The 26205-nt window shown below is 32.6% G+C and overlaps 1 protein-coding gene and 1 pseudogene across 1 annotated transcript; one reads left to right on the forward strand and one right to left on the reverse strand.

Moving 5' to 3' along the window:
* Positions 1 to 7700: 7700 nt before the first annotated feature.
* On the reverse strand, positions 7701 to 8318 carry LOC110716769 (uncharacterized mitochondrial protein AtMg00820-like). Its single transcript, XM_021895400.1, has 2 exons — positions 8293 to 8318; positions 7701 to 8037 (listed from the first exon to the last, which is right to left on the reverse strand). The coding sequence occupies exons 1-2, from the start codon at positions 8316 to 8318 to the stop codon at positions 7701 to 7703; spliced, it is 363 nt and encodes a 120-aa protein (XP_021751092.1).
* A 753-nt stretch (positions 8319 to 9071) lies between these two features.
* On the forward strand, positions 9072 to 24960 carry LOC110716708 (annotated as a pseudogene).
* Positions 24961 to 26205: the final 1245 nt, after the last annotated feature.

Raw genomic sequence — 26205 nt, forward strand, 5'->3', positions numbered from 1 at the left:
CCACGAGCCAAGCCTGAGCCCGGCCTGAGCCCAGCCCGCACCTAGCTGCTGCTGCTGTGCTAGCGTGCCTAGCCGCGGCAGCTAGCTGTTGCACGCACCACGTGCTGCGGCTGCTAGCAGCTGCTGGCCGTGGCTCGGCTTGGTGCTTGCTAGCCAGCTTTGCTAGGACATTTTTGCCCCTAGCATTCGGATGCTCGGGGCACTCTGATGTTAGGGGTATTTTGGGAATATGGTCGATTTATTATTATTTTTGCGCATCTCGTCTTTTATTATTTTGACTCGACTTTCGACGATCGGTTTCGACGCTCTAAGCTCGAATTACCGATGTCTAAAATATTTAACAATCGGGCGACGAATTAATTTCTTCCGAATTAATTCGTCGAGTTGGTTCGTATATTTTGCTTGGGTGTGACCCGAAGGGTTCAGTCAAGATTAAGTTGTAATATTAATTATATTAATAATACTGATTGGAAGCGGCCTCCACCCAGGTATTCCGATCACTTGACCTTACTGAATATATTAGCTTTCTAATAATTCTGAACCCGCTATCAGAATAATACACTTGTTCGAAGGACACCATTCCTTTCACATAGGGGGTTTTATCCAATTTCTTATGGGGCACTCTATTGAGTACATAACAAGTGGAAAGAATCGCTTCTCCCCATAAGTTATCGGATAAACCGGAACTAAGAAGCATGGCATTCATAGTCTCTTTTAAAGATTTGTTTTTCCTTTCGGCAATGCCATTTGATTGGGTGTGTAAGGTGGACTAGTTTCATGTATGATGCCATTGGCTTCACAAAAATCTTTTAAAGAATCTTTTCCACTTTTAACCACCTTTATCGGTTCTAACTCTTTTGATTTTAAGGTTTAATTGATTTTCAACTTCGGCTTTGTACTTTAAAAATGCACTTTCGGCTTCATCTTTAGTTTTAAGCAAATAAACTTTGGTATAACGAGAAAAGTCATCAACAAAAGTAATATAATAATTTTTACCGCTCCTACTAGTGCATTTTTTAAAGTCCGCTAAATTCGAGTGAATCAATTCAAGTAATTTGGTACTTCTTGAGACCACTTGCTTATTAAATGGTTTCTTAGTATGTTTGGCCTCAATACAAATATATATTTGTCAAGTTTATCATCCATTGGAAAATTAATTAAATTCATGTCCTTTAACTTTTTCAAATAAGAGGAATTCAAGTGTCCCAAACGGTTGTGCCAAACATCCAAAGACTCAACAATATAAGCAAAAGAAGTACTTCCATTCTCATTCATAACATTCAAAACAAACAAACCATTATTGAGGTAACCTTTCCCAACAAAGACTCCATTCTTAGTCATTACAATCTTGTCGGCCTCAAAGACAAGTTTAAGGCTGGCTTTGTTGAGAAGGGCTCCCGAAACAAGATTTCTCCTAATAGAAGGAACATACAACACATTATTTGAAAATAAATTTTTTCCGGAGGTGAGTTTGAGATGGACCTTTCCTTTGCCAAGGACTCCCGCGGTGCTACTATTGCCCATGTAGACATGACCACCATCGGTAACATCTTCAAACTCGGTCATCAAGGCCTTATTTGCAAAAAAGTGCCTAGATGCTCCGGTGTCCAAAATCCACTCCACTTTGTTCTCCACCAAGTTGGTTTCTACCACCACCGCCGCAATGATTTCTTCTTTTTCCACAACATTGGCTTGGGAGGTATTGCCATCTTTCTTTGCACCATGCCTCCGGTTGCATTGGTATTCTTTGTGTCCAACGATCCCGCACACATAGCAAGCACCCTTTGGCTTTTAGATTTTGTTGTTTGGAGTGAGATTGTTTTTGGACTTGTTGTTTCCCTTCTTCTTAGAATTGTTCCTGTTTTTAGACACATTCAAGGAAGACTCGACAAGATTAGCTTTAGAAGAATTAAGAGACAAATTCTCAAACTTATCCTTAAGGGGATTAGCCTTTTCGGTTCTCATGTGACTAATGAGCTCTTTGAGGGTCATGTCCTTCTTCTTATGCTTCAAAGAGTTACGGTAGTCATTCCAAGAGGGAGAGAATTTCTCCAAGAGAACATTAGCTTGAAGGATCTCACACATCTTCATGCCTTCACCAAGAATTTCAGTCACCATGTTCTCATATTCATGGACTTGAGACATGATAGGCTTCTCATCATCCATCTTGAAATTGAGCAACTTGCCCACCACGTACTTCTTTTTCCCGGCATCATCCGCTCCATATTTTTTCTCCAAAGCGTCCCAAATAACCTTGCTTGACCTGAAATTGACAAACAAATCAAACAAAGTATTGTTCATATGGTTGAGGAGATGTCCACGAACAAGCTTGTTGTCCTTCTCCTTCTTCTTCAAGGCATTGGTGATGGCCGTCGGAATGGGATCTATTGCAATCTTGGCCGCTTCCTCCGCCTTCTCCAAAACTTCAATGACATCTTCATTCAAAACATAATTTATTTCCACTTGTTCAAAAAAGATTAGTAGCTTTTGTGTCCACCTCTTGTAGTTGTTACCACCAAGAGGTTCCAACTTCGAGAGGTCGGGAAGAGACTTCATAATACTATTACCAATAGACATAATTTCGTTTTCAAATTGTTGTAAATATAGAAGAAATCTATAGTAATAGTATAAAGAAATAACAAGTAGACCGAAAAATTGATCTCACAAAACAAAGGAACAAATGGAGTGTCGTGATGCAAATCACTGACTTGAAAACGAAATTCCGGCGCAACCACGGTGCTCAATTGTATTCGCCGGCACGTTCCCTAAGGTTAACACACCTCTTCCACACAAAGGCACTTTTGGGTAGAAGGTTGGAGTCAAGTATCTTATGCCCAAAGAGAGATGTGTTTAAGCTATTGTGTTTGAATGTATTTTCAAGTGTATGAAATCAGAAAAATATTCTCTAATTTATAATAGAGATTGAGGTAGATGAAAAGATCTTAGAGAGAATATTCTTGAACAAGAAGAATGAAATCAGAATTTTTATGGTGGTTAAAACACCATAATAAACCTCTTAAATGGGGGGTTACAAGAAATCAAACTAGAAGAGTAATCCAAGGGATCCGTTGGAGTTCAACGGACAAACACGCGCCCGATCGGGCGGAGCTCGCCCGATCAGGCGGACACTCTTTTTTTCCAGACGTCTTCTCGCGCCTGATCGGGCTGCGGAACTCTAGAATTTTACGACTCTTCTCGCGCCCGATCGAGCGGAGCTAGCCCGATCTGGCAATGGGGCTCCAGAATTTTACGACTCTTCTCGCGCCCGATCGGGCGCCCATATCTGACCCTTTGAATTTCCTTTCTTTATTTCCAACAAAAACATCATAATCAAACTAATCTATCTCCGATAAAATGAGAAAACATTGACCGTAAAAAGGTCCTTCCATGCCATTTCTTCTTTTTTCCGGTATTTCTTGAATTATCTCTTGGTATTGTCAGTTTTTTTTCGCCCCAATTTGATTTTAATTGTTCTTAGTTCCCCATGTGATTTTAATTGTTCTTATGTAATTTTGTGATTGTGGAATTAAGTACTTTAATAGAGATGGTGAACAGAGATAGAGAAGAAATAGAAAGTAAAATGTTCAAAAGTAATCAGTTTTTCAAGGAAGGTGAACGGAGAATGGAGGAAGAAAGTTCAAAACTCATAAATGGTTAAGGAAATGTAAGTGCAATTTCCCAATAAGAAAGTGTAAGAAAAATTACCACAAAATTATATATGGAAATAATATGGTAAACAAACATTTTGATGGGTATAATAATCCGTGCACTATTCATAAAAACAAACTTCTAGATTTTGTTTTATAAGGCAGGGATAAATAGTACGCCCTCCGTCCCTAAATTACATTCCTCTTTCTAGCATTTATTCCTCACATAATAGAAAGAAAGAGAAATGTAATTTAGGGACGGGGTGAGTATTTAGTTTTAAAAAAAATATTTACTCGGTACGGAGTACAGTTCTTTTTAGACGACAAGATGTGATCTTTGTTTATGATTCTGGTCTTGGGATTTGATCATTGATCATTTGCAGTTGCAGAGGAGTTAATGTGCCTTGAAGGAAGTTGCCGACAAATGGATGTACTCTTATATCAATCCGAATTATACTAGTAGCTAAATCTAGAAGGTGGACTATATTTTAAAATATGTAATTCATCTGTCTCTAATTGTTTGCTCCACTTGTCTTTTTTACATGTCTCTAAAATATTACTCCATACTACTTTTGACATGTTTTTTCACTTGCAATCTCTTTATCTCCTCATTGATATTTGTGTCAAACTGTCAACCCATGTACACCATTTTTTGCCCAAGCCTTAATAAAGTGATTTTTTTTGTTTAGGGCAAACAACTGGGGACGGAGGGAGTAGTTGTGAACTGAATTTTATTTACACAACTAGGTTAGCTCTTGTGCCCTGCACGATAATTTCTAATAAATAATTTTTAGAATTAACACTATATTATAATTTTCAATAACTATTTTTAAAATTAACACCAAAATAAAAAAAATAAAAAAAAAATTTACTTTCGTATGTTATATTCATATCAATTGAATGGAACAACAAAATTTGGCAAGAAATAATTACACTAATAATAATCAACATGTGCCGGACTTGGCAAATTTTATTGAAGTATCCATATTTAATTATAATATAGTATTAATTGATTAATATTCTAGTCATAAATAATTCAAGGAAATAGCAAAAGTTTCATTAGTTGATTTAATATGGGCATTTCATTGTTGAAGCTTGTAGCTTGGCTTCTATTAAGAAAATATATAATCTTATTGTAATAAATGTACTACGTACTACGTACGACATACATAATACATACATATATAATACGTACATATATAATACGTTCATATATAATGTATGTCTTTCCTAAAATAAATACTCCGTATGTCACAAATATGATAAGAATATTTTTTTATTTTATTTTTTGCTTAATTTAAGTTCATAGTTTTCAATTTTTTTTTTTGGAAAGACGCATCAAATCTTCTATAATACTTTATATATGTAAAGGATTTGATTCTTAAATAATTTTTTTCACAAAAAAAAAAAAAAAAAAAAACTAAAGACACACTAGGAGATGACATGTGTTATTGTTGGTGTGTCTTTTAGTATATAGTTATTGATGATTGATATTTAGTTATTTGCTACGTAGCTTTTATTTTTATTTTTTTAAAAAAAAATCCATTTTTATGTGTTATTTCTGTTTTAAATTATGTGTAACAATTAAACATTTTTTACTCATACTTTATATAAAATCGTTGCAAATAATTTTAGTTTTTGGTTTAAAAAAAAATGTAGTATTCTTTTTTTACTTTTTTTTTAGTTCTATTAGTACCAATTTCTTATAATTTCATTGAAGGGTCTAACCTTTACTAACTAAAATTATTTTCACCATTGTATATTTGTAGTTAACTTTGACCCGGAAAAATGTAGATTAGATCCTTAACAATGAAAATAAATGGTTTATAGTCATAACATTGAAAAAAGTAAAACTCTCGACTCTAATTTTATACTTAACTAATTAGGGTTTGTTCTTAGATTATTTTCAATTCAGTTCAGCTCTAATAAGTTTATGTCTAATGATATTACTTGATTTAAAGCCAAAATTTCATACTTTTAAGCTTATATTGAAACAACGACAATAATAAATTATTATTATTATTATTATTATTATTATTATTATTATTATTATTATATATTTTAAAAATGTTTTGGGGTTCCATGTTTAAATATATTTTTCATAAATATTTTAATTACATAGTAAATTTTTCATAAATATTTTAATATGTATATTTGTATATACACATATATATAATAATAATTCCCTCAAAAAAAAATATATATATATATAATAATAATACTAATAAATAATCAAAGATCATTATGTTGAATTTATATTTTATGTAAAGAAAAAAGATAATAAAAAATAAAGTTTCTCAACAAATAAACACAAAATTGATAATATTACTTGATAGAAATTATGGAATACAAAGGATAATATATAGCAAATAAAATAAACTAACTAATCGTATCAATTAGGGAGATATTCCATGATCTTAGCCACTACTGCACTACTCTCACGTACTACAAAACTCAATGACAAACTAATAAAGTAAGCATACCACTAACTCTCCAACTAACTTGAAAAATAGCACTAAAAACGTTTGAATCATTAATCCAACACACCCCCTTGATTCAAACTTACAAACAATTACATTTAACTTAATCTAATTTTATGGACTAAATAAACTCATACTTCAATCTTAATAAAACAGCAAACTGCTAGAATCAAGAATGAAGAAATGAGAGTTTGTTCTCTTCTGTGACTTCTTGAGTGAAACCTTGCGGCCCCTCTAATATATACATGCATATTAGGTTAAGACTAATTAAGGAAAGACAGCTATACAAGCCTAAATATATACAAAAGATATACATCAATAATATGCCTAATACTCCCCCTCAAGTTGGAGTATGAAGATCTCGAATGCCCAACTTGCGAAGAAGTACTAAAAATTGTGATTTCCCAAGAGCCTTCGTAAAAATGTCCGCTAATTGATCAGTTGTTTGTATGTAGGACGTAGCAATATTACCAGACTTAAGCTCATCGCGAACAAAGTGACAATCCACCTCAATGTGCTTCGTACGTTCATGGAATACTAGATTTGCTGCAATATGTAATGCCGCCTGACTATCACAATACAATCGCATAGGTCAATTATGTCGTACACCAAGGCAAAATAAAATAGACTTCAACCATTTTAATTCACAAGTAGTCGTAGCCATTGAACGATACTCTGCTTCAGCGGAAGATTTAGAAACCGTAGGTTGCTTCTTTGTCTTCCAAGAGACCGGAGAAGACCCAAGAAGCACAAAATACCCAGTTAAAGATCGTCGTGTCATAGGACAACTTGCCCAATCACTATCACAAAAACCATATATCTGTAAATTGCACTCACGACGTAGCAAAATTCCTTGGCCGGGACACCCTTTGAGATATCTAAGGACACGAAGAGCTTCCTCCCAATGGGCTATCAAGGGAGAAGACATGAATTGAGCCAACACATGCACTGAATAGGATAGCTTAGGTCGAGTTATAGTCAAGTATACTAACCGCCCAACAAGGCGCCGATACTTCTCAGGTTCGGAAAATAACTCCCCCTCAACACGAGCTAATTGATGATTTTGCTCCATCGGAGTAGATATAGGCTTAGATCCTAATAGACCGGCCTCACTTATGATATCAAGAACATACTTTCTTTGACTCAAAAACAAGCCATCAGGACCACGAGCTACCTCAATGCCAAGAAAGTATTTAAGGACCCCGAGATCCTTCATATGAAAACAATCACGCAAATATGCCTTAAATTTTAGTATCGCATCATGACTCGAACCTGCAATGATTAGATCGTCCACATAGACAAGAACATATAATGACACATCCCCCTTAGTGTAGCAAAACAATGAATAATCTACTGTTGCTTGTTTAAAGCCAAATAATTTCAAGGCAGAAGATAATTTGGCAAACCATTGACGAGGTGCTTGCCTAAGGCCATACAAAGCCTTTCGAAGACGACACACCTTACCACTCGAACCCGATGGCGTATAGCCAGGGGGTAGTTTCATATATACCTCTTCCTCCAAGTCTCCATGAAGAAATGCGTTGTGGACGTCCATTTGATGAAGTTCCCAATTTCAAGTTATAACAACTGCTAAAAACATGCGTACTGTCACCATTTTTGCAACGGGAGCAAATGTTTCATTAAAATCAATACCAGGCAATTGTCTGCTGCCAAAAACAACAAGCCTCCCCTTCAATCTCTCAAGACACCCGTCTTGTTTGAGCTTAGCCTTATACACCCACATGCTACCAAGTGCGACCTTTCCGGGAGGCAAAGATTCCAACGTCCATGTGCCTTGTCGTTCAAGAGCATCAAATTCTTCTTTCATGGCCTTACACCATCCTGGATGTTTAACCGCTTCAGAGTAAGATTTTGGTTCAACCCAAGTAGTCACCGCCGCAAAAAATTGCCTATGTTTCACAGAGAATTTATCACAGTTAACATAATAAGCTATGGGAAAAGGCGTACCTGAGGAACGCTTTGGAGGAGATGAACTAGGGAGTGTGACAGGAGTATTGGTTTGAACTGTGTTGGTGATGAAGCCTTTTAATCTCGTTGACGGAGTTTGGATACGTTGCCCTTTACCAAGAGGTGCTTCAATAGAAGGTTGTGAGCTAGTTTGAGGCTGCCACAACTAGGCTGCGGCAGGTGCATGATCGCCACACCCAGGTTGTGAAGCTTGCTGCTCCATTGCAAGTTGTTGCTGGCAGGCCACGGGGTGGCCGTGGCTGATGAGTCTGTGCCACGACCAGGCCATGGAGCCTGCTATTTATCATGGGGAGCAGCAACAACATCGACATTATCCTTAACCTCATGACTCCCCCTAACTCCAATATAAAAAAAATCAGAGAAAAAAAATCGTCTTATAGAGCAACCTGCTCTGATACCATGCTAGAATCAAGAATGAAGAAATGAGAGTTTGTTCTCTTCTGTGATTTCTTGAGTGAAACCTTGCGGGCCCTCTAATATATACATGCATATTAGGTTAAAACTAATTAAGGAAAGACAGCTATACAAGCCTAAATATATACAAAAGATATACATCAATAATATGCCTAATATAAACCGATCATGCTCCTACGAACAATGCACAACACAACGACAATAAATTCACGACTTTAACCCGACATGCTTTAATTCTCGACACATTCACGGTACTACGACTACAACTTTCACGACACATGACTTTAGAAGAGAAAAATCCTCTTCTTCTTGAACTTTCTGAGCAAGATTGGATTGCTCTTTCTATTTATTAATCCATAGTTAAAAATCACTAATCAATAAGTTCGGTTCAATTTATTTCAGTTCAGTTCAATTCAGTTTAGTTCATTTCAGTCAATGAGAACAAGCCCTTAGTGTCCGAGCTAATTCTACTTCATACCTTTTAAAAAAAATAAACTTCATACTTATTAAATAAAGAAAAAAAAGGTGGGTTTGAGGAGGAAACAAATTAAATTTATTATAAGTAAATAGAAAATAGATTTCACTTTTATACAATAACAACACTGTAGATTTTTTTTCTAGTTATTTTTAATTTTTTGTTGTAGTTATTAATGTTGAAAGATGGGAGGACAGAAAAGAGGGATTGCACTGTTATTGATCTGATCTATATTGTAATTGTATAATGTAACCAAAAAATAAAAATAAATGCCTTTAAAAAATTTATGAGTGTGGCCATTCTTGATAAACAAAGTCATAATTTCGGAATTTCCACACCTTTGATGTAGACATACCCATTTAGCTGGTCTAATAAATAGGTTGAGCCATTTGAGCTAATTTTAGGAATTCCATTGTAAATCTAAACTTTTATTTTCTCCAATAAGTATTTGTTAGTTTGATCATGGATTTTAAGAGCATAACTGAGTTTTTAGAAAACAAAACTATCTTAATTACTGGTACTACTGGCTTCATTGCTAAGAGTACGTGTTCTTCTTACTCTCGCTCTTCTAATAGCTACCCACCTTGATCTCTCTCTTTATTATTAATTTTTTATAACTTGTTTGTACGATGAATTATTTATGTAGTTCTCTTGGAGAAGATACTTCAGATTCAACCAGATATGAACAAACTATACCTTCTTATAAGGGCTAGTGATGTTCAAGCAGCCGACGCTCGGCTACAAGATGAGGTATTCATTTGCCGATCACGTACAAAGGTTATGTAACATAGCTGATAATGTACTTAGGCCCTGTTTGGTTTGATGTAAAAGGTTTTCATGGAAAATAAATTTTCTATTTTTTCTCATTTTCCTTTGTTTGGTTTGTTAAGGAGTGGAAAACAGTTTTTCAAGGGTGGAAAATTCCATCCTTAATGATGGAAAACAATTTCCTTCCAAAAACAAGGAAGCCACATTTTCATCTTTCCTCCTTACCTGTTTTTTTTAGTTCTCTCTCATTTATCCTTACATTTCCACTCTTATTTTTTATTTTTCTTGGACTTTTCTTGTATGCAACCAAACAAAGGAAAACTAATTTGCAATTGTGTTTTTCCTTGAAAATATGTTTTCCATGAAAACTAATTTTCCATTGAAAATGTTTTACATTAAACCAAACGGGGCCTTATTGTGGATCCAGGTGTTAGGAAAGGAGTTGTTCAACGTACTTAGAGAAAAATGGGGATCGAGTTTTGACTCAATCGTGTCGGAAAAAATACGTGCAGTTGCCGGTGATACTTCCGACGAGAACTTGGGACTTTCAGATGATCAGCTAAATGAAATGTCCAGCGATATAGATATAGTTATTAACGTAGCTGCAACCACAAGATTTGACGAAAGGTAACGGTTAACTCTGCAATACTAATTTTTTAAATTATAGTTAAGAAACATTTTGTGAATTAATACTCCATATGTGTTAAATATCTAATAACTGTGAAATTGAACTAGCAAAATTACGAGTGCAAATTTACGATAGTCATCTTGAAGGGCAGTGTCCATTCTACACCCATATATGAGCACATTGGCCGAAAAAATTAGGTGTAAAATTACACCCTATATATACATGTAGCTTGAAAATTGTCATGAAATTTAATTTCTGTTTGATTGGATCTAGTAAAATCAATGATAATGAGTCAAATATTGGTTAAGGTTGTGTCAGTCCAACATCAACATGTACTTGTTTATCACAAAAAATGTCTTAATTAAGATGTGTACATATCACAACATGGTTTGAAATTTGCAATACTAAAAACGATATAAATATAGTTATTAACGTAGCCGCAACCTCGTTTAGCAAACAAAAAATATATCGATTTGTGAGTAAATATTTTTTGCTATAAAATGAGGCACTTACGTTATTTATTTTTGCTGATTCCGAGCTCAATTCGGTACCTTTAAGTTTAGAACCGAATATATTTCGACACGTAAACCAATGATAATATTAAATTGATTTACATTTTACAATATATAAGAACTTTTAGGGTGCAATTTACAAATTGTTTTTTAAATCCTGCAATTTGAAAATTTTCATAAAACATCCTTATAAGTTTATGCCTACATTCAAATTACAAAGGGTTGATGTTAAAGATCACATTTGCATGTTATTAGAAAACAAGTAACACAATCTTGTCATTCTTATGTGATAAGAATCATAGTAATGAAAGCAAAATAAAATGAAAGCTAAGAGAATTAATAAATTTTATAATTATGGATATATAATAATTTAATTTTATCTTGCGTGGTTATTAATCACTATTTCCTCTATCTCTTATCTAATGGCCTGTATGGCTGTATTCAATTTTTGGGTAGTCATAACTAGATTAATTCCATACGTTGCACGGTTTAAATAGATTTTATTTGTTTAAAATTATTGTCAATATTCTTTATTCGAAAAAGTTTAATCATAATCTTATCAGAGGTTTTTCTGTGCGGCAAGGATTACTTGTTGGGTGTTACTTGTATTCTAGGGTTACTTATATTCTGGGGTTACTTGTAGGGTGTTGCTTGTATTATAAGGTTACTTGTATGGATTACTTACTTAGTTGTATGGGTGATTATGAGGTTACTTATATGAGTTTCTTGTATCGTGGGGTTACTTGTATCGCGTGGTTACTTGTAGGTGTTACTTGTATTCCGAGTAACTCTTACAAGTAACTCTAAACCAAAACCTCATACTAAACCAGTAACACCCTACAAGTAACCCCAGAATACAAGTAACCCCTGACAAAACCAGTAACACCCTACAAGTAACCCCTAACCAAAACTAGTAACACCCATACTAGTAACCACAAAATACAAGTAACACCTGCAAGTCACCCATGACAAAACCAGTAACACCCTACAAGTAACCCCTGACCAAAACCAGTAACACCCATACAAGTAACCCCATAATACAAGTAACACATACAAGTAACCCCTCAGAAAACCAGTAACACCTTACAAGTAACACCTGCCGCACCATGTGGCCAGCCGCATACAAAAATTTGTATAATCTTATTTATTAATTTTGAAAGAAATATTGTAATTGTTTAGTTTTAGAACTTAGGAAAAAAAATAGATAAAAAAATGATGATGTCAAAAATAGTTTTGGCGGGAAAAAATTTCATAAGAAATTGACAAGTGTCCTTAATGATGTCAGCATGTTTTTGTTTTAGTAATATTTAATAGATTAGTGGCCTAATTCTATTTAAAGAGTGTACTTTAAGATAAAATTGTTTTTTTTATGAGTTGTCATCATTTTTCTTTTTATTTTTATACACTTTTGACATCATTTTCCAACATTTTTTCTCACCACCCCTTCATTAATTACCAACTATCTTTTCTTTCTCTCTATCTCTCTCTAATTTCTCATGCAAATTTGTACTCTTAGTCGTTATTGTTAAAATATCTACAACTTTCTTAATTCCCGTGAAAAAAAATTCCAAATAAGCCATTAAATAAGGACTAAGGAAGTACAATTTTAAAAAATATAATCTAATAATTTAATTATATGTAATTTAAAGATATTATGCTACAATAGATTTTACGCAATAGATAGTTGTACTACAATTACTATTACAAGTTGTAGCAATTAAAAAGTTTCAACTAGGATCGTTCGTTTATAAATATTAAAACCAACATCGTATCTTTAGTTGACTAGGTAGATAATCACTAAAAACTAATGTAGAATTTACGGATAAACTAATATTAATCGAGATAATATTAAATCATCATATCTTTAGTGTATAATTTAATATTAAAACCAACATCATGTCATTTAATTAATGTAAATGGATAAATTAATCCACTCCCTCCATCCCTGAAAAAACGACCCATTTGGGTTGATTTCGCAGGTATTAAGAAACTTAATTTGCAAGTATAAATATATGGGAAAACACAAGTCAACAATAATTTGCAATTACTCCCTCCGTTTTTAAATACTTGCTCCATTTCTATTTTTTGCACTATTCATTTACCCTACTTTGATTAATGTTTGTGATTTGCAATCATCTCAATGAATAAATTATTAATTTTCAATTGTTAGAAGTTATACCTATTGATAATTAAAGATATTAGTGATCAAAGATTAGCATCGGCATGCGTGTCCAAGAGAAATGGAACAAGTAATTAAAAACGGAGGGAGTAATACATAGAGAGATGGGACAAATATCTGAAAAAATACAAGGGTAAAATAGGGAGACGGAGCTACATGACAATGCAAAAATATTTGAGGATATATTGGTAATTTTGTTATTTTAATAGATGTTGGGAAAAACAAATAGGTCATTCTTTTTGGACTAAAATTAGGTCAAATGGGTCGTTCTTTAAGGGACGGAGGGAGTAGAAAATTAATACTCCGTACATTGTACCCTTTTATAATCTTGGTCCTGAAATTATTATTTTGATAAAGTAACTCGTTTACCTAGTCTAATCACTCTAAAATTAATGTAGAATTTAATATTAAAACCAACACCATGTCATTTAATTAATGTAAACCAAGAAATTAATCTAAAAAATATATACATGTAGTACCTAACCCTTCTATAATCTTGGTATTGAAACTATTATGATAAATTAGCTTGCTTACCTAGTCCAAAAGCGTGCCAAAAAGGTGTATTACATTTAAAAGAAAATAGAGGAAGTACAAAAAGATATTGAATTAAATTAAATTTTCCTTCATAAAAACTACGATCGTTGAGTAGATCTTACACTATGAAACATCTTCTGCTTATATTGCTGGAAAATACAGCCTTGTTGGAGAGATAATCTAACAATATTTTGTAGCTGTAAGAATGTTTTCCTTTTGATTCATCTGTCTGTATTCGAAAACTTGATAACTTTTTCACTAACGAAATATTTTCACGACAATCCATTAAATCTAATATGATGGATTCAAAACTAAAAAATTTCTCCCCTAAAAAGAGGAAATAAACTTTGTCTTTCGAAGGCAGTCGAAAAACTCTTGTCTATCGAAGTAGATCGGAAACCCTTTTCTTTCGAGTGAGAAAAACCCTTCTAAAAAAATAAGAATCATTATTGTAAATCCAAAAAAAAAAAAAAAAAAAAAAAAAAAAAAAAAAAAAAAACCTTTTAATAAACAAGGATTGAGTGTTTCCACCGGTTAAAATTGATGAAAGCCCCTTCAAAATTCAACAATACAGGCTAGGGTTTTGGCAAGAGGGAGGAGGAGAGATGACAGAGTTTTTGTTATGTTAAAAGAATTATAGACAATTATAGAGAATTTCATTTATTATCATTTATTGGAATTTATTCTATCTTGCATTGGAATTTGCTATCAACTTTAATTTTTAATGCTTTTATTAGCTGAATTTTGGGAATTAAAGGCCCGTTAAATGAAAAGAATAGAAAGCAAAAATTAGATAAAAGAAATGTTATATGTAGCCTTAAGGGCTATATATAATCATTAATTACATTTTTGAAAGTTTTATAAAATTAGGAATTCATGACAAAAATATGCGTAAATCAGTATAATTAGTGTCTATATTTTTTGTATGATTTACTAAATTTATACGATTTCCTAGTCTATATTTAATGTTTATACGTAGCCCTATGGGCTATGTATATCATTTTTCATTAAATAATTGAGTGCTCCTTTTAGCGCATATTCTTAGGTGCACACTCATGCACCTAAAAATAGGTGTAACAATAGCACAAATATGAACATTAGCTTTCTTCTCCTCTATTTTTCACCTTCGTTTTTTATTTTCTCTCTCCTCTGTTTTTTAATTCCCCCTTTTTTACACTTTTTTTTTTATTAAATTTGTTTCTTACAACATGAAAGTAGTTATTAAGTATGAATTTTTGTGTGAATTTCGATTTTGTGCTTTAATTTCGATTGATTAAGGTTTATATGAATCTTTGAATTCACAAATTATACTCGGTTTTTTCTCCTTCCTTCTTTAATTCCTTTTTCCTCTATTTTTTTCTTCTATTTTTCTCGTTTTTTCGAGTTAACGATTGAATTTGTTTCATATTATATGGAATTGGTTGTTTATCTGATTTTTTGAATTCATATGAATTGAATTTTTTTAGCTTCGATCAATTTCATTTGTGTATGAATTTCATCCGATTTTCTAGCATTGTTTTTTTATCAATGAACATAATCATGCAAAATATGAACATATGCATAGGTTCCCTTAAATGTGAACATTAGCTTTTCAGAATGTGAACATAGGCATAAAACATATGAACATATGCATTTCAGAAAGTAAACATAACAATTCAAAATATAAACGTAAGCATTGGTTTCCTTAAAGTGAATATAACCATTTAAAAGGTGAACATATGCGTAAAAAAATATGAACATATACATTTAAGAAAGAGAACATATGCATAAACAGACTTAATGAGAATATTATGAACAACAAATATTTACTATGAATATATACATTATGAACATATAAAATATTATTATGAATATAAGGCATTTAATTGTGAACAAAAAAATTGAAGAAATAAAAAATAATATGATTATGAAACATATGCATCATAAGTATTAGAAATATGAACATATGCATTCAAAATATGAACATATGCATTGGTTCATTTTTGAATGCGTATGAACATAATTAAGCATTTCAGAAGGTGAACATATAGATAAAAAAAAATATGAACATATGAATTAAGAAAGTGAATATAAGCATTTTAGAAAGTTTACAAAAGGATTCAAAACATGAACATAAGAAATTAAAATATGAACATATGCATTTCGCAATGTGAACATAAGGTATCCGTTTAATTTCACTAATTTTTTTGACAATTCCAATAAAAATTTCGAACAATAGCGAGTATCGAATAAATATTCAAACAAATTTAAGTGATAATCATATAAATTCAAACAAAATTAAGTGAAATTTACATAAAATTGTCTTTTTTTAAGGGAGGATCCTTTTGATTTTGCATCTCTTCTCTAATGTCCATTAATGTTTTTGCAGTTTTTTAGTGAGGAAATGAAATAGAGGAGAGAGAAAGTGAAAAAGAGGAGAGAGAAAGGGAAAAAGAGGAGAGAGAAAATCATATAGAAGAAAAAAGTTTTGAGTTTGGAGGTGACATTACATTTATTGGGTGAGGGTGGGTGTATTGGATATGAGTGCGTGGGTTTATTGTTGTTTCCGTGTTTTTTAGTTTTAGGGCTTTTTTTAATTGGTTTGTGTGTAATTGGGCTTTTTGGCTGCATTGTTACACCAATTTAAGGTGCACAAGGATGCACCTTAGACTAATTGCTCCTTTAGCAATTGGTTGAGAGGTTTTATTGGGCCTCTTCAACCGATGATGGGCTCTAGGTCGTTGCACTTATGGCCTACCCTCAGAGCCGGGCCTAAACATACACAAAACATTTTGTTAGTATCAATATAATTCCTTGCTGTTATTAAAATGATCATTTAAGTACAATTTAATACCATCGAATACTATTGTCAGAGTTATTTTGACTCGACATATAAGAGGCAAAGAAATTCTTAATCATAAACGCCAATGACGTATTATTTCATTAAATGAGTGTAGGTACGACGTTGCATTGGGCGTGAATACACTTGGTCCTAAGCATGTTGTCAACTTTGCAAAAGCATGTGCTAAAATACAGTTGTTTATCCATGTATCAACAGGTAAGAAATTAAACTTCTATTTTTTAAATATATGTAAAAGACCAGCTAACTCAATCAAAAGTCCAATCTAATACTCTTGAATTTATTTATATTCGAGTAATTTGACCATGCTCTTCATACGAGAATCCCTTTGAGTTTAAAGTATGCATGTAGCTTAAGTGTTTTCATGCCAATAAATAAATGGTGAATGAGATTTAAACTCGTGAAATCTATATTACTCTTGCTATACCATGTTAAATATAACCAAATTAAAAGTTTGGCTTGATAATTGGAGTTTTGAGGTTAATTTATTATATATATAATAAACTATGTTCAAGAAGTAATGATTATGAAATTAAACTAAATAATTTTATATCTCAGCATATGTATGTGGAGAGAAAACAGGTATAATATCGGAAAAAGCACATGTCATTGGTGAAGCTTTGAATGGTGTGGTTGGTTTGGACATTCATAATGAGAGGAAGATTGTTGCGAAAACTATAAGCAATCTTAAAGCCAATAATTTTCGTGAAAAGGTTATCAGACAAACTATGAAGGATTTGGGTAGTCAGAGGTATGAACTATTTAAATTTTATTCGTTAAAACATACGGAGTATACGACACATTTTTTACTTGCATTTAAAATTTAAATGTATGGTCATATTCTCTTCGCTTTATTTTCGAAGAATTGAAATAATTTTTTTTGCTGTAACCATGTTTTTTTTGAAACAAGAAATCATGTTATTTTTATTAAATTTAAATTATTCAATGATTTTTTTACCTATTTGTTCTTTAAAATTATTGATTTTTACTGATTAAAATTTTTTTTTAATTGAAATTAATTTTGTTAAAAATGGACGTATTTTTACTGAATAACAGTTATTTTTACTAATTATTATTTTAGGTGAAGAAAACAACATCAAATCTAGCTAACTAAATAATATTTTATTTTAAATATTAGTTTATTATTAATTATTTCCTTTGGATTTTCATATAACAAACCAAATTACCTTTTTTTTGTTTGTGTACTTTAATTTACTAATACCTCTACCCAAGTTTCCATATATAGTGTTTGGTTTACTAATTGAGATACATAATCCCTACATTTGGTTGATTACAAACTCAAAAATGAAACTTCAGGCTTTATTCACTTCTCCCAATTTATGTTAAGGGCTTTGTGTCAGAAACTACCTATTAAAAGCCATTTGTTTTAGAAACTACCTAATAATATAATGCTGTAAGAAACTACCTATTAAAATGAAAATGTTGTAAAAGACTACCCTTTCATCGGATTTTAACCGTTGACTAATTTTTCCGGCGTTGACCACCCACTTGCCAATCACGTGAACTTTAGAACCTTTATTTTTCCATATCCCACCAACAATGCCACCTATCATGCGACCGGCCGAGCATGGTCAATGCCGGAGAAATTAGTCAAAGATAAAAATCCGACGAATAATAGCTTTTTTACAATATTATTTGCTTTAATAGGTAGTTTCTTACAATATTTTTATGTTAATAGGTAGTTTCTTACAACACTTTTTTATTAGATATTTTCTCACAAAAAATTACTTTAAAAGGTGGGTTCTGACAAAATTACCTTATGTTAAACTGAAATTTATCTTTACAAAGCTGAAATTACTTTTGTTGAAATTAAATTATTTATATTAATATGAAATTGATTTTACAGAACTGAAATTATATACTGAAAAATTATTTACTGATTTTATATTATATTATTTTTTTTAAATTACTGATTTTAAATATACAGAGATTAATTTTACTTAATTGATATTTTTTTTTTATCGAAATGAAATAATTTTTACTGAATTTTTTTTATTGATTATTATTTTTACTTTAGCCTAATGTTGATGCACTAGTACATAATTAATAGGGCAAAGATGTATGGGTGGCCAAATGCTTACGTATTTACTAAAGCAATGGGAGAGATGCTTGTCGGAAAGCATAGAGGCAACTTACCTGTGCTAATCATGAGGCCTACCATTATGTGTAGTACATTGAAAGAACCGTTTCCCGGCTGGGTTGAAGGTTGTAGGTATGTATTAGATTTTTGGTACAAGTGCTTATCAATGTGACTATTAATTTTCTTCTTACTAACATTTTATTATCAAAAGCAATACATGCATATTCAATAACTAAGAAGCGGAGAAAGTATTAAATTTTAATCTTGATCGATTGATGTTGGAGATAGTTGGACTTACCATCCAGCTAATTAATTCATATAATGGCCTGACAGGACTATTGATAGTATTGCCGTAATGTATGGAAAAGGATATCTTGGTTTGTTCTCTGGAAATGGAAGCTCAATCATGGACTTGGTTAGTCTTCTACTATTCTCTAAATATGTGAGTAAATTTTAGAACATGTGAATCAAATTAAAATTTAGAACATTTGAGTAATAGTTTAGAACAATTGCGTGAGTAATAATAATTTACAACATCATATTTAAGAATTAGAACATGTGAGTATAAGTTTTTTTTTTATTAAAATTAAAACATATGAGTAAAATTTAAAACATCTGATTTAAAATTTTTAACATGTGAATAAAAAATTTAGAATACCTAGTATATAATATAGAAAAAGACATTTTGTGAAAAACTACCTTATAAAACACTTTTTTTTTTTTTTTTTTTTTTTCAGAAACTACTAAATCAAAAAAATATTGCAAGAAACTACCTTATAAAAGGGTAAATGTTGTAAGAGACTACCATTAGTCAGAAAGTCACCGTTGACTTTCATTTTCCGGCGCTAACCACATCAGGTGACTTTTTATTCACCCTTTCCCTTCTTTCTTAATTGGCACATGACATGGTCATCAACACCGGAATGTAAAAGTCAATGATGACTTCTCGACTAGAGGTAGTAACTTATTACAACATTTACCATTTTATAAGGTATTTTCTTAAAACATTTTTTATTAGGTAGTTTCTCACAAAAGAAAAAGCATATTAAGGTAGTTTTTCACAAAATACGTGAGTAAAAATTTTGAACATACAAGTTAAAATTGGAACATATGCTTTCCAATCCAGAACATATAACTAAAAAACTTATGCATTAGGAACTCTCCTCGTGAGGAAGGTTTGAAGGGTTTTAGGTACTCTAAGCGGAATTTCATGAATCTCATTCATACGCACCTAAACAGAATCTCATGCATATACAAATAAAGGATAACATAATAGTTTAGAATTAACCTTTGAAGCGCGAATCCTCTTAGCAATCTTCTTCTCTAGCGGAGATAAAGAGCCTCAAATGCGACTCATCTATTTGGTCCACCGGGTTGAATCAACACTCCACCAATGCTAGTTGGACGAGAAAAACCTTTCACCTTTCTTGGAGTAGAGAACCGATATTAGAGAGAAAATATGGAGAGGAAAACTTACGTTGTTTTCAGAAAACTTAATACTGTACTATTTATTTTTCCAAAAAACTAATTAATATATAATCACATTATCATTAATTAGGTTAGGGTTTTCCTCTCCCCTTTCCCTCCTTGGCCGATCACCCTAAGGCCTACTTTGGGCTTCGGGTTCCTTTATTGATCCAAACCTAATGTGTGACCTTGTAGGATCCGTTTAGGCGGGCTTCAGATTTGTTACTTACTAACCCAAAGTTCTATAACATTCTCTAGCAAGACGAATAGACGACCCAAATAAACGAATTACTATCTCCATAATACGATCCATAATTATATTAAGTAATTGCACTAAAGTCGAGGACACATTTCCTTCAATCTCCCACTTGTCCGAGACAAGTATGCAATATTCAAATTCCTTAAGTCTCTTAGTGTCTAATTTGATAATATGATCACATCTCTATGCTATCCATACTAGCGTTCAAATTATTTCTTGAAATCCGAGTTTGAATTGCTAAGAAAATGATCATCTTATGACCCATTTGAGCACGGCCATGCATTTTCAATTCTTACTCTTCAAGAGGCCAAGATACCCATGCTATCAAACATAGGAGGACCTATTCAATCTTGTGGCAACCAAAACTCCCACTCAACTTTTGGCACAACCAGAGTGTTGCCTTTATAGTCCCCCTTTTACGGCATGACGTTTGACAACATCAAAGTTACACTAATCATTGAATTAAGTAGTGTTCCACTCGTGTCTAAGGAATCCACTAATATAATTTGTGAAGTTTTAGAACTTCTAAATAGGTCTGTTCGATCATGTATCGACTATACATATCCATATGATTGACTAAACATCTCCATGTTTCCATAGCCCATGAAAAAACACTATCAATCAATCTTATATGCTAATCCTTTTATTAAGTCATTTATGTCCAAATTAACAACTCAGATTAGGAACTTAAATATTTTATGAATTCAGTTCACTTATGGGATTTCATTCATCAAATCACGTATTTGACAAGCCCATTAAATTCAATAAAATATATTGGACATTTTATTTATTACTAAACCAAAATTAAATAAAATAAAATTTTCATACCATATAAACATAAAACATGAAAATCATTTCTTTAAATTTTAACAAGTTTCTCTAAACAAAAAACAATCTAAAGCCATTCTAACACTTGCTTCAACCCTACAGCCCTAGCGTGACGTTCATGCTTGGGTTGAGGGAGAGGTTTAGTGAGTGGATCAGCAACATTCTCATCCGTGTAAACTTTGCAGATCTTGACATCATTCTTGTCTACGTACAATCTCGCGAGTGAGGTAATATTTCCTCATTACATGCTTGGATTTGTCGTTTGATCTTGGTTCTTTTGCTTGTGCAATAGCTCCATTATTATCACAAAACAACTCAATTCCTTCTAGAACACTAGGTACAATGCCTAGCTCTGTTAGGAACTTCTTTATCCAAACAACTTCCTTAGCTGCTTCTACTGCCGCTAAATATTCTGATTCTGTCGTAGAGTCTGCTATAGTGCCTTGCTTTGAACTCTTCCAGCTCACTGCTCCTCCATTCAGACAAAAGATGTACCCTGATTGCAAGCGATAATCATCTCTGTCTGTCTGGAAGCTCGCATCAGTATAACCTTTAACAACCAACTCATCTACTCCTCTATAGACCAAAAACATTCCTTCAGTCATTCTCAAGTACTTTAGGATGTTCTTAGCCGCAGTCCAGTGTGCTTCATTTGGATTTGCTTGGAATCTGCTACATAAGCTCAGAGCAAATGCAACATCTGGTCGAGTGCATATCATGGCATACATGATAGAACCTATAGCCGAGGCGTAAGGTATGCTACTCATCCGCTTCAACTCATCAGGATCAGATGGGCACTGACTCTTGCTAAGTGAAATGCCATGTGACATGGGAATGAATCCTCTCTTAGAGTATTCCATGTTGAACCTTGCAAGAACCTTATCAATATAAGTCTCTTGGCTCAGTCCAAGCATCCTTCGAGACCTATCTATATGGATTTTGATTCCCAAAATGTACTCAGCTTCTCCAAGGTCTTTCATGGAAAAACAACTTCTCAACCATTCCTTGACTGACTCAAGCATTGGTATGTCATTTCCTATGAGTAGTATGTCATCTACATACAAAACCAAGAAGACTAAGCTACTCCCACTAAATTTCTTGTAGACACAAATTCTTCTTCACTCTTGAGAAAACCAAACTGTTTGATTGCCTCATCAAATCGAAGGTTCCAGCTCCGAGACGCTTGCTTCAATCCATAAATGGATCTCTGAAGCTTGCAAACTCTTTTGGGATTTACTGGATCCTCAAAACCTCAGGTTGTGTCATGTACACATCCTCCATCAAGAACCCATTCAAGAAGGCGGTTTTGACATCCATCTGCCAAATTTCATAATTATAATGTGCAGCAATCGCCGAAAGTATCCGAATTGACTTAATCTTTGCCACTGGAGAAAAGGTTTCATCATATTCTATACCATGTATTTGTTTGAATCCTTTTGCAACCAGTCTTGCTTTATAGATATAGACATTTTCATTTTTGTCTGTTTTTATTTTGAACACGCACTTGCATCCAATAGGTTTGACCCCATCAGGCAAGTCGACTAGGGTCCAAACTTTGTTCTCAGACATGGAGTCCATTTCGGATTTCATGGCTTCAAGCCATTTCTCAGAGTCTGGGCTCGTCAAAGCTTGTTTGTAGGTAGTAGGTTCAAAATTTTCCAAAATCAATATTTCAAAGTCTTCCGTTAACAAGAAATCAACCAACTACTTGTTTGGGATCCTTGTTCTACTCGACCTACGTGGGGCTTGAGCATCAATAGAAATATTCTCTTCAACATCTTGAAGATTTTCGCATGAATTAGATTCAAGTGGGACGATAGGAGTTTCACTTAATGAATTAGCTTGCTCCGGCACCTGACGTGTCATAGCAGAGTCATGCGCTGGTCACCCTAAGGCCCACTTTGGGCTTCACTTAATGAATTAATATATAATCACATTATCATTAATTAGGTTAGGGTTTTCCTCTCCCCTTTCCCTCCTTGGTTGGTCACCCTAAGGCCCACTTTGGGCTTCGGGTTCCTTTATTGATCCAAACCTAACGTGTGACCTTGTAGGATCCGTTTAGGTGGGCTTCGGGTTTGTTACTTACTAACCCAAAGTTCTATAGCATTCTCTAGCAAGACGAATAGACGAATAGACGATCCATAATTACATTAAGTAATTGCACTAAAGTTGAGGACACATTTCCTTCAAGGTCCCCTAATGTTTTCTTTAGAGCATTTGATTCAATTTGGAACACATGAGGAAAAGTTTAGAACATCATATTTAACATTTAGATCATATGAGTTAAAATTTAAAACATAAAATTATGCAAAAAAAAAAAATTTGATATTATGAAAAGTTTATTAATACATATCTAATATTTTATGGTAAAATTTGTCTTTAATATATAAAACAAAATCCCATAAAATAAAATTAAAAAAAATCTAGGATCAAATATGTCAATTATTTTGGATAAAGGAAGTAAATCGGTAATACTTTTGGACCAAATTTACCAAGTCAACCTGCAAGTAAATCAGTGATTATATATGCAGATACCGGCGGATATGTTTGTAAACTCGATTATTGTCGCAATGAAGACTCACATAAATCAATCAAAATTGATTTATATCAAGTCGGAAGCTCATACAGGAATCCAATATCTTTTAATGAAGTGCATGATATTCTTTTTCATTACTTCACTAAAAATCCATGGACTAACCGCGAAGGTAACGTTGTCAACATTAGAAGAAGTTTGGTGCTGAGCAACGTGATGATATTTGAAATCATTTTCTGGATATTGCACCTGTTTGTACAAATGGTTAGTTATTTATTTCTGATTTATTCGAAGTTTAATTACATACTCCCTATTATACTACCTCCGTTAATTTGTACGTGGTTGCAATAAAAAAAGGTTTATTTGTGAGTTATAAGAAATTCCTTTGTTGTAACTATTAATTAGCGGAGGTGGTGTAACACAATATACTCCATAGTTAATTATGATAATGCTAAAAGTTGTATATAGGCATTGATATAGTATTTCCTAAAATAATATTATGATAAAAATATGCGTAGATTACATATGATTCTTGATTATATATTTTATTTTACTTCTCTTGCTTTGTATATGCTGCTCTTATTTTACGCTTAACAAAGTGTTTGATATGTTTTTATAGGCTTTAGTTTTTCCTTGTAGTCGAATGGGTGGTAGTACCTTCCAATGTAATTTGCTTAACATCGAGAAAAAACTGAAAATTATCACAAGGCTCTTGGAATTATACAAACCTTACGTATTCTTCAAGGGCATGTAAGTTCAACAATTGCTCAGTATACATTATCTGTTACGTATGGAGTAATTTTTAACCACATAAACAGTAAGGGAAAAAAATAAAAAGATTTTAAAAACTAGAGGAAAATGTTTTCCATTGTTCTATTAGATATCCTTCTTGTTTTTTTAAGAAAAATGACTATTATTTTTTTTTTTTTTTTTTTTGGTGTTTAGAGAGCCACGCGGGAAATAATGTCCTAAATAACTAAATAAGAGTTTTATGGTTTGCAGTTTTGCGGATATAAATACAGAAAAGCTGCAAATTACTGCCCGTGAAAATGGTTTAGATGAAGATGCTTTCAACTTTGATCCCTTAAGGGTTAATTGGAAAGATTATTTCTTCAATATCCACCTTCCATCAGTTGTTGAGAGCCTATTCTAATAGTATGGGGTGTTTGTGTTACATTTGCAAGGCCCCTAGCCACTCTTTCCATTTGAACAAACTCGTTACATAATTATTAATTTCTATTGTGCTAGATACATATTTAATTAATTATTAATTCTACTATTGTACTTTTGTAAATGCTGTAAGATTTTTAAAAAGGAATATATTTATATATTTTTTTAATTAGAGAATATCTTTTTTTTTGACAAAACCTCCACTTAGCAATATTATTAAACAATCAAAAGAGCAGTATCATTACAAATAGCTCCCTGTATCTCAACAGGGGTGTCTTCAAGCCAAACTCTATACTCACTAAACTTAAAACTCATGTTTGCTAAGCAATGAGCAACAACATTACCCGTCCTTCTCACGAACGAGAATAAAATGCACTGACAATGATGCGGTTCCAAGACATCAATATTGTTATTATAATCATTTTTATTGTTATTTTTAGTTTATTATTAGATGACCGAATTTATTAGGATATTTTTGTTAGTTTAATTCGGTTAGTATAAGATAAGCTTAACTTTAAAGATCATATTTGCAAAATATTATCTTTACAAGTTAGAGTCAGTTTCCTAGTTAGATTAGAATTTGTTTTACCGATTTTTAGGCTAATTATTTAGCTTATAAATACGTGATGGTGTTTAACGAAAAGTATGATTGATTGATTTGAAATTTATAAAGTTTTACGTAAGCTTGTGCTTGTGTATTCTTGGCCTAGTTTAGGTTTTAAGCTCGTGTTGCTTAGCGTTTCTTGACCGAGACTCAAGATTCCAAACCTTTCAACTGCGATTGAAGGTTATATCCATCAAAATTCATATCAAATTGGTGTGAATTTTGATGGATATATCCCAGCAGCCACACCAATTTGGTATGAATTTTGATGGATATAACCTTCAATCGCAGTTGAAAGGTTTGGAATCTTGAGTCTCGGTCAAGAAACGCTAAGCAACACGAGCTTAAAACCTAAACTAGGCCAAGAATACACAAGAACAAGGTTACGTAAAACTTTATAAATTTCAAATCAATCAATCATACTTTTCGTTATACACCATCACGTATTTATAAGCTAAATAATTAGCCTAAAAATCGGTAAAATAAATTCTAATCTAACTAGGAAACTAACTCTAACTTGTAAAGATAATATTTTGCAAATATGATCTTTAAAGTTAAGCTTATCTTATACTAACCGAATTAAACTAACAAAAATATCCTAATAAATTCGGTCATCTAATAATAAACTAAAAATAACAATAAAAATAATTATAATAACAATATTGATGCCTTGGAACCGCATCAGACAACCACAGGACAGTAACAAGATATCCCTTACCACATTCCCAAACGCACATGGAGGTGGGAGACCCTTCTTCATATGGTGATATAGCTT

Source organism: Chenopodium quinoa, unplaced genomic scaffold, assembly GCF_001683475.1.
Source record: "Chenopodium quinoa cultivar QQ74 unplaced genomic scaffold, ASM168347v1, whole genome shotgun sequence".
Taxonomy (NCBI): domain Eukaryota; kingdom Viridiplantae; phylum Streptophyta; class Magnoliopsida; order Caryophyllales; family Amaranthaceae; genus Chenopodium; species Chenopodium quinoa.